This window comes from Trachurus trachurus (assembly GCF_905171665.1).
Source record: "Trachurus trachurus genome assembly, chromosome: 17".
Lineage (NCBI taxonomy): Eukaryota > Metazoa > Chordata > Actinopteri > Carangiformes > Carangidae > Trachurus > Trachurus trachurus.
In genome coordinates, this window is record NC_139900.1 from 4,589,290 (window position 1) to 4,602,588 (window position 13,299).

Sequence of the window (13,299 nt, forward strand, 5' to 3'; positions counted from 1 at the left end):
GAATAATAATTTTTAATGTTACAAGAAAAACATAATGATTTTACATTATTTTTACAAGACAGAAAGATACAGATCATGTATACCCAGAGCCATCAGACCTCATAATAAACTACAGACTTCTTTGAATTTCCCTTTGAGGATTAAAGCAGATATCAGTGGAATGTTTTTGTTAATATAAGTCCTAAATAGTCCTATTTTCCGTCAGCAATCACTTACATGAAGTATTTCAGCCTAAACACGAGTCTCTCCGTCACTCTGCTCTGCTGTAACCCGAGGAGAAAATTTTCCTTGTGGGATACAAGTGTTATCCAATGAGGAGAGAGAACGGCATGAAGGGCTGTGTGTGCAGCCAAGGGATGCGCGTGAATGTGGTGACGTAGCACGAGGACCAATTGATGCCTGACAAGGGCGGGGGCTGCTAACTCATGGTGCGTTCAAAGAAACTCGTACTTTGTGTTTTTCCTTCCTGTGAAGTCATACCAGTTCGATCTGGTACGAGTTCACGGGTCGGAAGTTACGAGTGGCCGTTATAGGGAACTTTCACAGACAACAGGATGGTAAAAACACGAGCTACGGGTTACCTGGAACGCTACCAAGTCGTAGTTGTGACTTGAAGCTGTAACTTACGGTTTCAAAAGCCTGCCTTGAACGCAGCATTAGCCGAAACGGCCGTGAAGCTGATATCTGCTTTAATTAAGATATTCTTATTCTTATTAGAGAAGGACTGGATGTTCGATATCAGCGCTGACATTGATTCTTAAAGAGGAACACACCCAAGGACAGAGAAATATGATAATATGCAAAGATATATTCATAAAGAAATGTGACATACAAGGTGCAAACATATATATTCCACAAAGTTAATTTCACCAACAATAACCATAAATTCAAACATTTTGCATACATCATTCTCTGTAGTGTAATGATCTAATATCTAATCTATTGATACCTGGAGTACAAAATACACTGATTGTTTCTGTAAAGTTTGGACAGGATCAACACAAGGCTGGAAAAGTAAATGGTACGCATTTTACAACTAGTTAGGTTAATTACTAACATGCGTATGATTATTATCATGATATTTACACTTTAATTAAAGCTCGTAGACCTTATCAGTGAGTGGATCTGAACAACAACAACATTTGATCCGACAAACATCAATGTAAATGTGATTGTAGATTTCTTAGTTTCCACAGTGAGAACAAACCTCAGTGATAAAGGAAGGTCTGGTGATTTCTCTGTTAAGGCCCAAACAACAACACACAAACACATCAACACAAATATCCAACAAACATTTAGAGCTCAGAGAAGTTTCTATTTTCATGTGGAGAAATGTGAGTTTAGGTAAAGAAACATCATCATGAGCAGTGATCTCCTCCATGGCTCCAGCTCCACCTCAACAAACTCAAACATCAACACAACAAGAAATGACAAGAGGTCAAAGTCCCGCCCACAATGTTTGATTGACAGGTGATCTCTGTGCAGTGCAGAGATACAACAGCAATGAGCTTTTAGCAACAAACATGGAGACTAAAGAAAGTGATGAACTAAAATACAGATTTTAACCAACTGCACCTTCAATGATCTTTGTCTATTTGAGTTTACACAACTCTGCACTGGCTCCATACCAGTGAAGCCGCACTCCAGCATGTAGAGGCTGAGTGAATGTGGTCTGGACTCTGTGGAGGAGAGTCATGGTTTCAGAGACGCTGTAGAAGGCCAGAATACCTGCTCTGTGATCCAGGTACACTCCTACTACTCTGGAGGACTGAGGACCTGAGACTGGAGTCTCGATGTTGTTGAACCAAAATGTGAAGCTGTCACTGTCCCAAACTAATGACCAAGATTTATTATTGTATCCAAAAAAACTTCCTCCCGCTGATGTGCTGATATTCTTGTATGCGACTGCTACACAAACTCTTCCTCCTCCTCTCCTCTCCACCTCCCAGTAACAACGTCCAGTCAGACTCTCTCTACTCAAGACCTGACGATATGTAGTGAATCTGTCTGGGTGATCAGGATAAGGCTGATCTGTAACTCGTGTTACTTTCCTGTTTCCCTCAGATAATAACAGCCATGTGTGTGCTGTGTTTGGATCCAGTGTGATTTCCTGTGAATATCTTAAGAATACAGCTCTGGTCCTGGGCTCTGGTGGTGACAGTAAAACATCCACTTGAGTCACTGTCAGTGAGATGTTTGTCCATGTGTCTCTCAGAAGGTCCTGTAGTTGATCTCTGAGCTCTGACACAGCTGCTGTCACATCCTCAAAGTGTCTGAGAGGACGGATATTGATGCTGGATGAGTGTGTAGATGGACTGAGTGCTGACAGTGAGGGGTAGTTGTGTAGAAACTGGGTGTGATCCTCTGTGTGTGACAGCAGCTTCAGCTCAGCGTCTTTCCTCTTCAGCTCAGTGATCTCCTGCTCCAGCTTCTTCTGAAGCTCTTTGACTCCACTCACTTGAGTTTCCTGCTGGGATCTGATCTGCTGCTTCAGCTCAGAGCTTCTTTTCTCCATGAGACGGATCAGCTGAGTGAAGATCTTCTCACTGTCCTCCACTGCTTTATCAGCAGAGCCATTGATGGCCTCCACCTCCTGTTGAAGCACCTTCACATCTTTCTCTCTGTCCTGGATTCTCTGCTGGATTTTTTGTCGACTCAGCTCCAGGTCTCTCTGCCTCTCAGTTCTTTCTGCTGCAGCTGAGACTGTGTCGTGGCCTTTATGTTCATCCAGAAGGCAGACAAGACAAATACACTTCTGATCAGTGTGGCAGAACATCTTCATCACCTCACCATGACGAGAGCAGATGTTCTCCTGGAGCTTCTTGGAGGGCTCCACCAGCTTGTGTTTCTTAAATGAAAGGGATTCATAATGAGGCTGCAGGTGGTTTTCACAATAAGAGACCAGACCTTGCAGACAGGACTTAACAGCTTTGAGTTTCCTCCCAGTGCAGACATCACAGGCCACATCTTCAGGTCCAGCATAGCAGTGATCAGCAGGAGCAGCTTGGAGTCCAGTCTTCTTCGGCTCCTCCACTAAAGCTGCTAACATGGTGTTTTTCACCAGGTCAGGTCTTGGTATAAACTTCTTCCTACACTGAGGGCAGCTGTACATTTTCTTCCCATCCTCTCCATCCCAGTGGGTTTTAATACAGTTGAAGCAGTAGCTGTGTCCACAGGGAATAGTCACTGGATCCTTCAGTAGATCCAGACAGATAGAACAAGAGAAGGTCTCCTGGTCCAGATGAACTCCTTTCTGCGCCATTTCACCTCTCACAGACAACGACTGTCTGAGTTTCTGTTGCTCAGAAGTGAGACTAGTTTGGGCTCTGATTTCAACAACATGTGTCTCTACATTGAACAGGGCCTGTCTGCTCCTCCTCTTCACCACATGTTGGTTCCACCCATCTTCAAACTGTAGATCTGAAGGGGAGGGAACAAGTAAACACATGAACAGGGTGGAACTTACTGTGTTTGAGAGCAGAAATCAGGTTTTTCCTCATTCCACTGCGAGCAGCAACAGCTGTAGATCTCAGCTTTGTGAACTATTAACAATGAAGGCTCATTAAAAACGTACAAGTTAGATCATGTGTCTCCTGGTGTCCGATCAGGTTTTACTCAGTGCTGTTTATTTGTGTTGTATGTCTCATTTTATTTGCAGGAGACAGAACATGTTTGCATTGTTATATCTATCTGAACTTGTATCAGTAATTGTAATAAAATAGTAATAATACTATGATATCCTTTATTTGCACAGCACCTCTCAGTGATTTATCACATCACTCTTTGCAAGAAACATCTCATGACCACAATGGGTCACATCATCACTGATTATCGGATGTTTTGGGTCTCACAACATCAGACACCCTTGCCCATTGGACCCAACTGCATCAGCCCTCTTGAGCCAAAGCCACCTTGTGGTTTTCTCTGTGGCTTCAGTTGTGGACTGAATGGCCCTCTTCTTGGCCATCCCTGAGATGCCCCATTGTCTGAGGACCTTGCAGAGGGAGCAACCTGCAAAGCCACTGCAGCCCACTTCTATGGGCTCTTGGAATGTCCTCCAGACTCTGCCCCTGCACATCTCCAGCAGTTCCTGGTATTTGGCACGTTTCCTGTCATTGGTTTCCTCAATACGCCCTTCCTAGGGTACTGTAAGATCCGGCATGATCAGGTGTTTTGAAGCCTCGGAGGTAATGATCATTTTTGGACAGAGAGTTATGTTTCTGGTATGTGCTGAGGGATCTTCAGCTGCTTTCTGAGATCAACCCGGAGTTGGCAGTCAGAGGCTGCATGAAGGAGGCCAGTAGTTGTTCTGGGTTTTGCCTGAGGTAGCTTTGATGAAGGTGACTACCTTCTTCGGGGTGTGATGCTGTTTACTGGTGCTGATGGCTGAATCTATATTCTTAAGCCCCTGATCATGGTGCCACCAATAGCAACCATCTGCAAGCACCTTGCTGTAGCTGCTGAAGAGATGTCCTAAAGAGCCTCTTCCAGGACATAGGGTCTTGTTCTTTCCTCGGACATGGAGGTTTGCTGGACTTGGCTGGGCAACGTAGACCGCCTGTACCAGAACCTGGACACAATGGAAATCTACCTGCAGGATGTTCGACCAGGTTTTGGGTGGGTCAGGATCGGGTTCAGGCCCAGGCCCAGGATTCAAGTGTGGGTTGGGACATGTTGGATCGGGTTGGATTGAGTTTTAGTTTTCAGGCTCATTGAGACCCCTGTTCAATGGTTTTTGTTTTTCCCAGGTAACATCCTCCTCCTTCCAGGTAAGATATCTGACCAATGAAAGAACAGTTGGTTCGCACATGACATTTGTTTACAACTTTGGATCAACCGGACCTTGTCCATCAGTGGTCAGCAGTGTTTTCATGTCACTGTTTAGTAGATCTTTACTCGTTTTGGAACCACATCCAAACACAAGGTGGTACCAGAAAAGTAGTACCAGTTAACAGATTGCAAAAAGAAACGCAAAAAGGGTCAGTGGAGCTGAGCCGAGTTGAGCCAGTGGACGTGGCTTTAGACAGTGGCCCTCTGCCATTGAGACCCACATAGTGGTGGAAGGTGGAATTGCAGCTTGAATAACCTAAATTAAGGCCAAACCCTGTAGCCTCAACATGGGGTGGCAGCTCTACAAAGTGAGCAAAGCGTTGCCCCGAAAAGATACATTTTTCAGTGGTTCCAAAGAGAGCAAATTTGACCTTTTCTATTTTCAGGAATAACATCAGGTCTTTAAGCCAGGATTTATTTGAGTGGAATGAAACATCTTTCCACTGTAAAAGTATTCGACACGGAGCAATCAGGGATGCAAAGGAAATTACATTCTTTTGTGTTGAATTCATCTTAATTTATTTTCGTGGAGTGCAAAAAATAGCTATTTGTGCTGATGGCTCAATATTCATCTCTGATACTCAAAACAAGGTAACAAAGGATATTTTCAACAACATTAACCAAATATTCAAACCTTTCATTCACAAAATACAAACTTTGGTCTGTTAGCTGTCATACATCATTCTTTGTAGTGTAATGATCTAATCTATACCCACAGTACACAAGTCAGCTACATGGGTATGATTATTATCATGATATTTATACTTTGATTAAAGCTCATAGATCTTATCAGCAAGTAGATCTTAACAACAATAACATTTGATCTGACAAACACATCAATGTAAATGTGATTGTAGATTTCTTAGTTTCCACAGTGAGACAAAGCCTCAGTGATAAAGGAAGCATCAACATCAACACAAATATGCAACAAACATTTAGAGCTCAGATAAGTTTCTATTTTCATGTGGAGAAATGTGAGTTTAGGTGAAGAAACATCATCATGAGCAGTGATCTCCTCCACGGCTCCAGCTCCACCTCAAACTCAAACATCAACACAACAAGAAATGACAAGAGGTCAAAGTCCCGCCCACAATGTTTGATTGACAGGTGATCTCTGTGCAGTGCAGAGACACAACAGCAATGAGCTTTTAGCAACAAACATGGAGGCTAAAGAAAGTGATGAACTAAAATACAGATTTTAACCAACTGCACCTTCAATGATCTTTGTCTATTTGAGTTTACACAACTCTGCTGTGGCTCGAGAACCAACGAAAACTCCAGCATGTAGAGGCTGAGTGAATGTGGTCTGGACTCTGTGGAGGAGAGTCATGGTTTCAGAGACGCCGTAGAAGGACAGAATACCTGCACTGTGATCCAGGTACACTCCTACTCTGGAGGACTGAGGACCTGAGACTGGAGTCTCGATGCTGTTGAACCTAAATTCATAACTGTTGTTGTCACAAACTAGCACCCAAGATTTGTCACTACCTCCAAACCAACTTTCTCTGCTGATATTCTTGTATGCGACTGCTACATCAATTCTTTCTCCTCTCCACTCCACCTCCCAGTAACAACGTCCAGTCAGACTCTCTCTACTCAGGACCTGAGAATATGTAGTGAATCTGTCTGGGTGATGAGAATAAGACTGATCTTCCACCATGTGTTGTACTTTTCTGTTTCCCTCAGATAATAACAGAAGCCTGTGGCTCGAGAACCAACGAAAACTCCAGCATGTAGAGGCTGAGTGAATGTGGTCTGGACTCTGTGGAGGAGAGTCATGGTTTCAGAGACGCTGTAGAAGGACAGAATACCTGCACTGTGATCCAGGTACACTCCTACTCTGGAGGACTGAGGACCTGAGACTGGAGTCTGGGTGTAGTTGAACCAAAATTCATATCTGTTGTTGGAACAAACTAATGTCCAAGATTTGTCACTGTATCCAAACCAACTTTCTCTACTGATATTCTTGTATGTGACTGCTACATCACCTCCTCCTCCTCTCCACTCCACCTCCCAGTAACGACGTCCAGTCAGACTCTCTCTACTCAGGACCTGACGATATTTAGTGAATCTGTCTGGGTGATTAGGACAAGACTGATCTTCATTCAATCTTTTTACTCTTTTGTTTCCCTCAGATAATAACAGTTGTCTGTGTGCTGTGTTTGGATCCAGTGTGATTTCCCGTGAATATCTTAAGAAGTCAGCTCTGGTCCTGGGCTCTGGTGGTGACTGTAAAACATCCACTTCAGTCACTGTCAGTGAGATGTTTGTCCATGTGTCTCTCAGAAGGTCCTGTAGTTTATCTCTGAGCTCTGACACATCTGCTGTCACATCCTCAAAGTGTCTGAGAGGATGGATATTGATGCTGGATGAGTGTGTAGATGGACTGAGTGCTGACAGTGAGGGGTAGTTGTGTAGAAACTGGGTGTGATCCTCTGTGTGTGACAGAAGCTTCAGCTCAGCGTCTTTCCTCTTCAGCTCAGTGATCTCCTGCTCCAGCTTCTTCTGAAGCTCTTTGACTCCACTCACTTGAGTTTCCTGCTGGGATCTGATCTGCTGCTTCAGCTCAGAGCTTCTTTTCTCCATGAGACGGATCAGCTGAGTGAAGATCTTCTCACTGTCCTCCACTGCTTTATCAGCAGAGCCATTGATGGCCTCCACCTCCTGTTGAAGAACCTTCACATCTTTCTCTCTGTCCTGGATTCTCTGCTGGATTTTTTGCTCCAGCTCTCTCTGCCTCTCAGTCCTTTCTGCTGCAGCTGAGACTGTGTCGTGGCCTTTATGTTCATCCACAGGGCAGAGATAACAGATACACTGCTGATCAGTGCGGCAGAACATCTTCATCACCTCATCATGATGAGAGCAGATGTTCTCCTGGAGCGTCTTGGAGGGCTCCACCAGCTTGTGTTTCTTAAATGCAGGAGATTGAAAATGTGGTTTGAGATGATTCTCACAGTAGGAAGCCAAACAAACCAGACAGGACTTGACAGCTTTGAGTTTCCTCCCAGTGCAGACATCACAGGCCACATCTTCAGGTCCAGCATAGCAGTGATCAGCAGGAGCAGCTTGGAGTCCAGTCTTCTTCAGCTCCTCCACTAAAGCTACTAAAATTATGTTTTTCACCAGGTCAGGTCTTGGTGTAAAGTTCTTTCCACACTGAGGACAACTGTAGATTTTCTCTCTATCCTCTCCATCCCAGTGGGATTTAATACAGTTGAAGCAGTAGCTGTGTCCACAGGGAATAGCCACTGGATCATTCAGTAGATCCAGACAGATGGAACAAGAGAAGGTCTCCTGGTCCAGATGAACTCCTTTCTGCGCCATTTCACCTCTCACAGACGACGACTGTCTGAGTTTCTGTTGCTCAGACGTGAAACTAGTTTGAGCTCTGATCTAAACAACATGTGTCTCTGCAGTGAACGGGGCCTGTCAGCTCCTCCTCTTTGGTTCCATTCATCTTCAAACTGTAGATCTGAAGGGGGGTGGAGGTGCAAGGAAGCACATGATTGGGGTGGAACTCACTGTTTGAGAGCAGAAAATCAGGTTTTTCCTCATTCCAGTGTGAGGAGCAGCAGCTGTATGAATGGAATCATCAAGTGTTTTGGGTCTCACAACATCAGACATTTGCCCATAGGCCAGTAGTTGTTCCAGGTTTTGCCTGAGGTTTCTCCCAAGCTTTGATGAAGGTGACCACCTTCTTTGGGGCATGATGGTGTTTACTGGTGCTGATGGCAGCAACTGCCTTAAGCCCCTGTTCATGTTGCCACTGATAGCAACTGTTTTAAAGAGCCGATCCCAGAGAAAAGGAGTCAGGAAGGTGTCTTGTTCTGTCCTCAGACATGGAGGTTTGCTGGACTTAGCAGGGCATCGTAGACTGCCTGCACCAGGTACCAGACATGATGGAAGTCTACCTGCATGATGTTCGACTGTTGGTTGGCGCATGGCATTTGTTTACAACTTTGGACCACTTGGACTGTTACTGTGTGAACACAAATGAACCAAAATAAAAATGCAACAATCGTATTGTTTTAAGCCCTTGAATCGGAAAAAAAACAAAAGAGCCACATGTTGGAATACACCCTAAGATATAGGCGGCTCCTTATTTCTCTGAAAACATTGGAGCAAATGTCCAAGAAGGCCTTATTTTGATAAACTGACCACATATTTGGGATCTCAATGGTTACTTTCTCACCTGGAAAAATATGAAAATGTAATAAAGTGACATATTAACAGCCCAACAACAGGAATTGTTACAGCTTTTGGCCATGCAGGATATTCAGTGCATGCTGCACATTGACACAATGATGATACTTCACCAATCAGTAGTCAGCAGTGTTTTCACGTCACTTTTTAGTAGATCTTTACTCGTTTTCGAACCACAGCCATGGTGTTACCAGGAAAGTAGTACCAGGTACCGGTGTCCAGGTACTTTTACCAAATGGAAACGCAAAAAGGGTGAATGGAGCTGAGCCGAGTTGAGCCAGTGAAACGTGACTATAGACAGCTGACCTCTGCCATTGAGACCCACGTAGTGGTGGAAGGTGGAACTGAAGCTTGAATAACCTAAAATACGGGCAACCCCTTTATGTCCTTTTTGTTCTCATATAGCATACTTCCTCTTTAATGACAACAACTTTTTTGATACCAGTCTCACAAAAATCTGTTTCTACTAGAAGAAAATATAAAATTCAGTGACGTTGCTAGCTTTGTGTCCAGATGTTGACGATGGTGTAACAGAAAAGGTACATTTTTCAGTGGATCCACGGAAAGCAAGTTTTGACCTTTTCTATTTTCAGAAATAACATCAGGTCTTTAAGCCAGGATTTATTTGAGGGGAATGAAAGATCTTTCCACTGTAAAAGTATTTGACGCAGAGCAATCAGGGATGCAAAGGAAATTACATTCTTCTGTGTTGAATTCATCTTAATTTATTTTCGTGGAGAGCCAAAAATAGCTATTTGTGCTGATGGCTCAATATTCATCTCTAATACTCAAAACAAGGTTACAAAGGATATTTTCAACAACATTAACCATATAGTCAAACATTTCACTCACAGAATACAAACATCGGTCTGTTAGCTATCATACATCATTCTTTATAGTGTAATGATGTAATCTATACCCACAGTACACAAGTCAGCTATATGGGTATGATTATTATCATGATATTTACACTTTGATTAAAGCTCATAGATCTTATCAGTGAGTGGATCTGAACAACAATAACATTTGATCTGACATACACATCAATGTAAATGTGATTGTAGATTTCTTAGTTTCCACAGTGAGAACAAACCTCAGTGATAAAGGAAGGTCTGGTGATTTCTCTGTTAAGGCCCAGACAACAACACACAAACACATCAACACAAATATCCAACAAACATTTAGAGCTCAGAGAAGTTTCTGTTTTCATGTGGAGAAATGTGAGTTTAGGTAAAGAAACATCATCATGAGCAGTGATCTCCTCCACGGCTCCAGCTCAACCTCAACAAACTCAAAGATCAACACAACAAGAAATGACAAGAGGTCAAAGTCCCGTCCACAATGTTTGATTGACAGGTGATCTCTGTGCAGTGCAGAGACACAACAGCAATGAGCTTTTAGCAACAAACATGGAGACTAAAGGAAGTGATGAACTAAAGTACAGATTTTAACCAACTGCATCTTCAATTATCTTTGTCTATTTGAGTTTACACAACTCTGCTGTGGATCGATAATACACATAAACTCCAGCATGTAGAGGCTGAGTGAATGTGGTCTGGACTCTGTGGAGGAGAGTCATGGTTTCAGAGACGCTGTAGAAGGACAGAATACCTGCTCTGTGATCCAGGTACACTCCTACTCTGGAGGACTGAGGACCTGAGACTGGAGTCTTGATGCTGTTGAACCTAAATTCATAACTGTTGTTGTCACAAACTAGCACCCAAGATTTGTCACTACCTCCAAACCAACTTTCTCTGCTGATATTCTTGTATGCGACTGCTACATCAATTCTTTCTCCTCTCCACTCCACCTCCCAGTAACAACGTCCAGTCAGACTCTCTCTACTCAGGACCTGAGAATATGTAGTGAATCTGTCTGGGTGATGAGAATAAGACTGATCTTCCACCATGTGTTGTACTTTTCTGTTTCCCTCAGATAATAACAGAAGCCTGAATGCTGTGTTTGGATCCAGTTTGATTTCCTGTGAATATCTTAAGAAGTCAGCTCTGGTCCTGGGCTCTGGTGGTGACAGTAAAACATCCACTTCAGTCACTGTCAGTGAGATGTTTGTCCATGTGTCTCTCAGAAGGTCCTGTAGTTTATCTCTGAGCTGTGACACAGCTACTGTCACATCCTCAAAGTGTCTGAGAGGACGGATTTTGATGCTGGATGAGTGTGTAGATGGACCGAGTGCTGACAGTGAGGGGTAGTTGTGTAGAAACTGGGTGTGATCCTCTGTGTGTGACAGCAGCTTCAGCTCAGCGTCTTTCCTCTTCAGCTCAGTGATCTCCTGCTCCAGCTTCTTCTGAAGCTCTTTGACTCCACTCACTTGAGTTTCCTGCTGGGATCTGATCTGCTGCTTCAGCTCAGAGCTTCTTTTCTCCATGAGACGGATCAGCTGAGTGAACATCTTCTCACTGTCCTCCACTGCTTTATCAGCAGAGCCATTGATGGCCTCCACCTCCTGTTGAAGCACCTTCACATCTTTCTCTGTGTCCTGGATTCTCTTCTGGATTTTTTGTCGACTCAGCTCCAGCTCTCTCTGCCTCTCAGTCCTTTCTGCTGCAGCTGAGACTGTGTCGTGGCCTTTATGTTCATCCACAGAGCAGAGATAACAGATACACTGCTGATCAGTGCGGCAGAACATCTTCATCACCTCATCATGACGAGAGCAGATGTTCTCCTGGAGCTTCTTGGAGGGCTCCACCAGCTTGTGTTTCTTTAATGGAGCTGCTTCATGATGAGGCTGCAGGTGTTGCTCACAGTAGGAGGCTGGACACGTCAAACAGGACTTGACAGCTTTGAGTTTTCTCCCAGTGCAGACATCACAGGCCACATCTTCAGGTCCAGCATAGCAGTGATCAGCAGGAGCAGCTTGGAGTCCAGTCTTCTTCAGCTCCTCCACTAAAGCTGCTAACATGGTGTTTTTCACCAGATCAGGTCTTGGTGTGAAGTTCTTCCTACACTGAGGACAGCTGTAGATTTTCTTCCCATCCTCTCCATCCCATTGGGTTTTAACACATTTGAAGCAGTAGCTGTGTCCACAGGCAATAGTCACTGGATCCTTCAGTAGATCCAGACAGATGGAACAAGAGAAGGTCTCCTGGTCCAGATGAACTCCTTTCTGCGCCATTTCACCTCTCAGACGACGACTGTCTGAGTTTCTGTTGCTCAGAAGTGAAACTAGTTTGAGCTCTGATCTAAACAACATGTGTCTCTGCAGTGAACGGGGCCTGTCAGCTCCTCCTCTTCACCACATGTTGGTTCCACCCATCGTAAAACTGTAGATCTGAAGGGGAGGGAACAAGGAAACGCATGATTGGGGTGGAGCTCACTGTGTTTGAAGCAGGAAATCATGTTCTTCCTCTTTCCAGTGCAAGAAGCAGCAGCTGTTGATCTCAACTTTGTGACGTATTTACAATAAAGACTCGTTAAAAACTTACTAGGTAGATCATGTGTCTGTCAGAGGTTGTAAAAACCTCCTGGTATCTGATCAGGTGTGACTCATTCCTGTTTGTTTAACCTTTGTACGACACAAAGTTCAACAACAGCACAAAGTGTTTTATGTCTCAGTTTATTTGCAGGAGACAGAACATGTTGGCATTGTTACAACTATCTGAACTTGTTTCACTGATAGTAATAAAATAGTAATAATACTATAATATCCTTTATTTGTATTTATTTGTATCACCCATCAATAATTTATAATTTTTCTCATAATCAAATAGATGTGACATCTGAGTTTGTCTTTTTTTATCAACAGTAATCTAACAGTGAATCTTTATGTAGCAACGCCACAGGAAATATCATAACACAGGTTGCATAATGACCTGGACAACAGGGACGTCCATTAACCGCTCTCTGATAACTGTACCATAAAGCAGCGCGGTTATCTCCCATCGTCCTGTTGTTCGCATTTTGATAACCGCTGACATCACGTCCTGTTCCCCCGCCGTGGTCACGGAAAACTGGCGTCCATGCGGGACTGATTTTACGTTATCAGACCTCAGAGGATTCGTACTCGGATCTCCGGCCCTCCTGAAATCGGACTCCCAGCTCTGTTCTGCTCGGCTCTCTGCACTACCGGCTGAGTGGCTCTGTCTTTACCTCTTTCATGCTTCACTGTGTGCCTGCTGGCTCCCATGATGCACAGCACTGTCACTGTGCCTTCACCTCAAAGGAGGTTGTGTGTCTCCTCAGAAGACCCACTTACTCAGTGACTCCGAAAACCACTAAATGCAAGACAAGAAAGAAATGGGTTCATCT

The 13,299-nt window shown here is 43.9% G+C and overlaps 2 protein-coding genes across 2 annotated transcripts in view; one reads left to right on the forward strand and one right to left on the reverse strand.

Moving 5' to 3' along the window:
- Positions 1-13,299, forward strand: part of adcy8 (adenylate cyclase 8 (brain)) — a gene marked incomplete at both ends in the record, with an annotated part of 122,278 nt that overhangs the window by 71,518 nt on the left and 37,461 nt on the right. The gene's annotated exons all lie outside the window — the stretch shown is intronic.
- Positions 1,592-12,244, reverse strand: LOC311000023 (uncharacterized protein; the record flags this gene model as incomplete). Its single annotated transcript, XM_083990661.1, has 5 exons — positions 1,592-3,262; positions 4,349-4,591; positions 6,550-8,154; positions 8,489-8,606; positions 10,512-12,244. The coding sequence occupies 5 exons, from the start codon at positions 12,242-12,244 to the stop codon at positions 1,592-1,594; spliced, it is 5,370 nt and encodes a 1,789-aa protein (XP_083846787.1).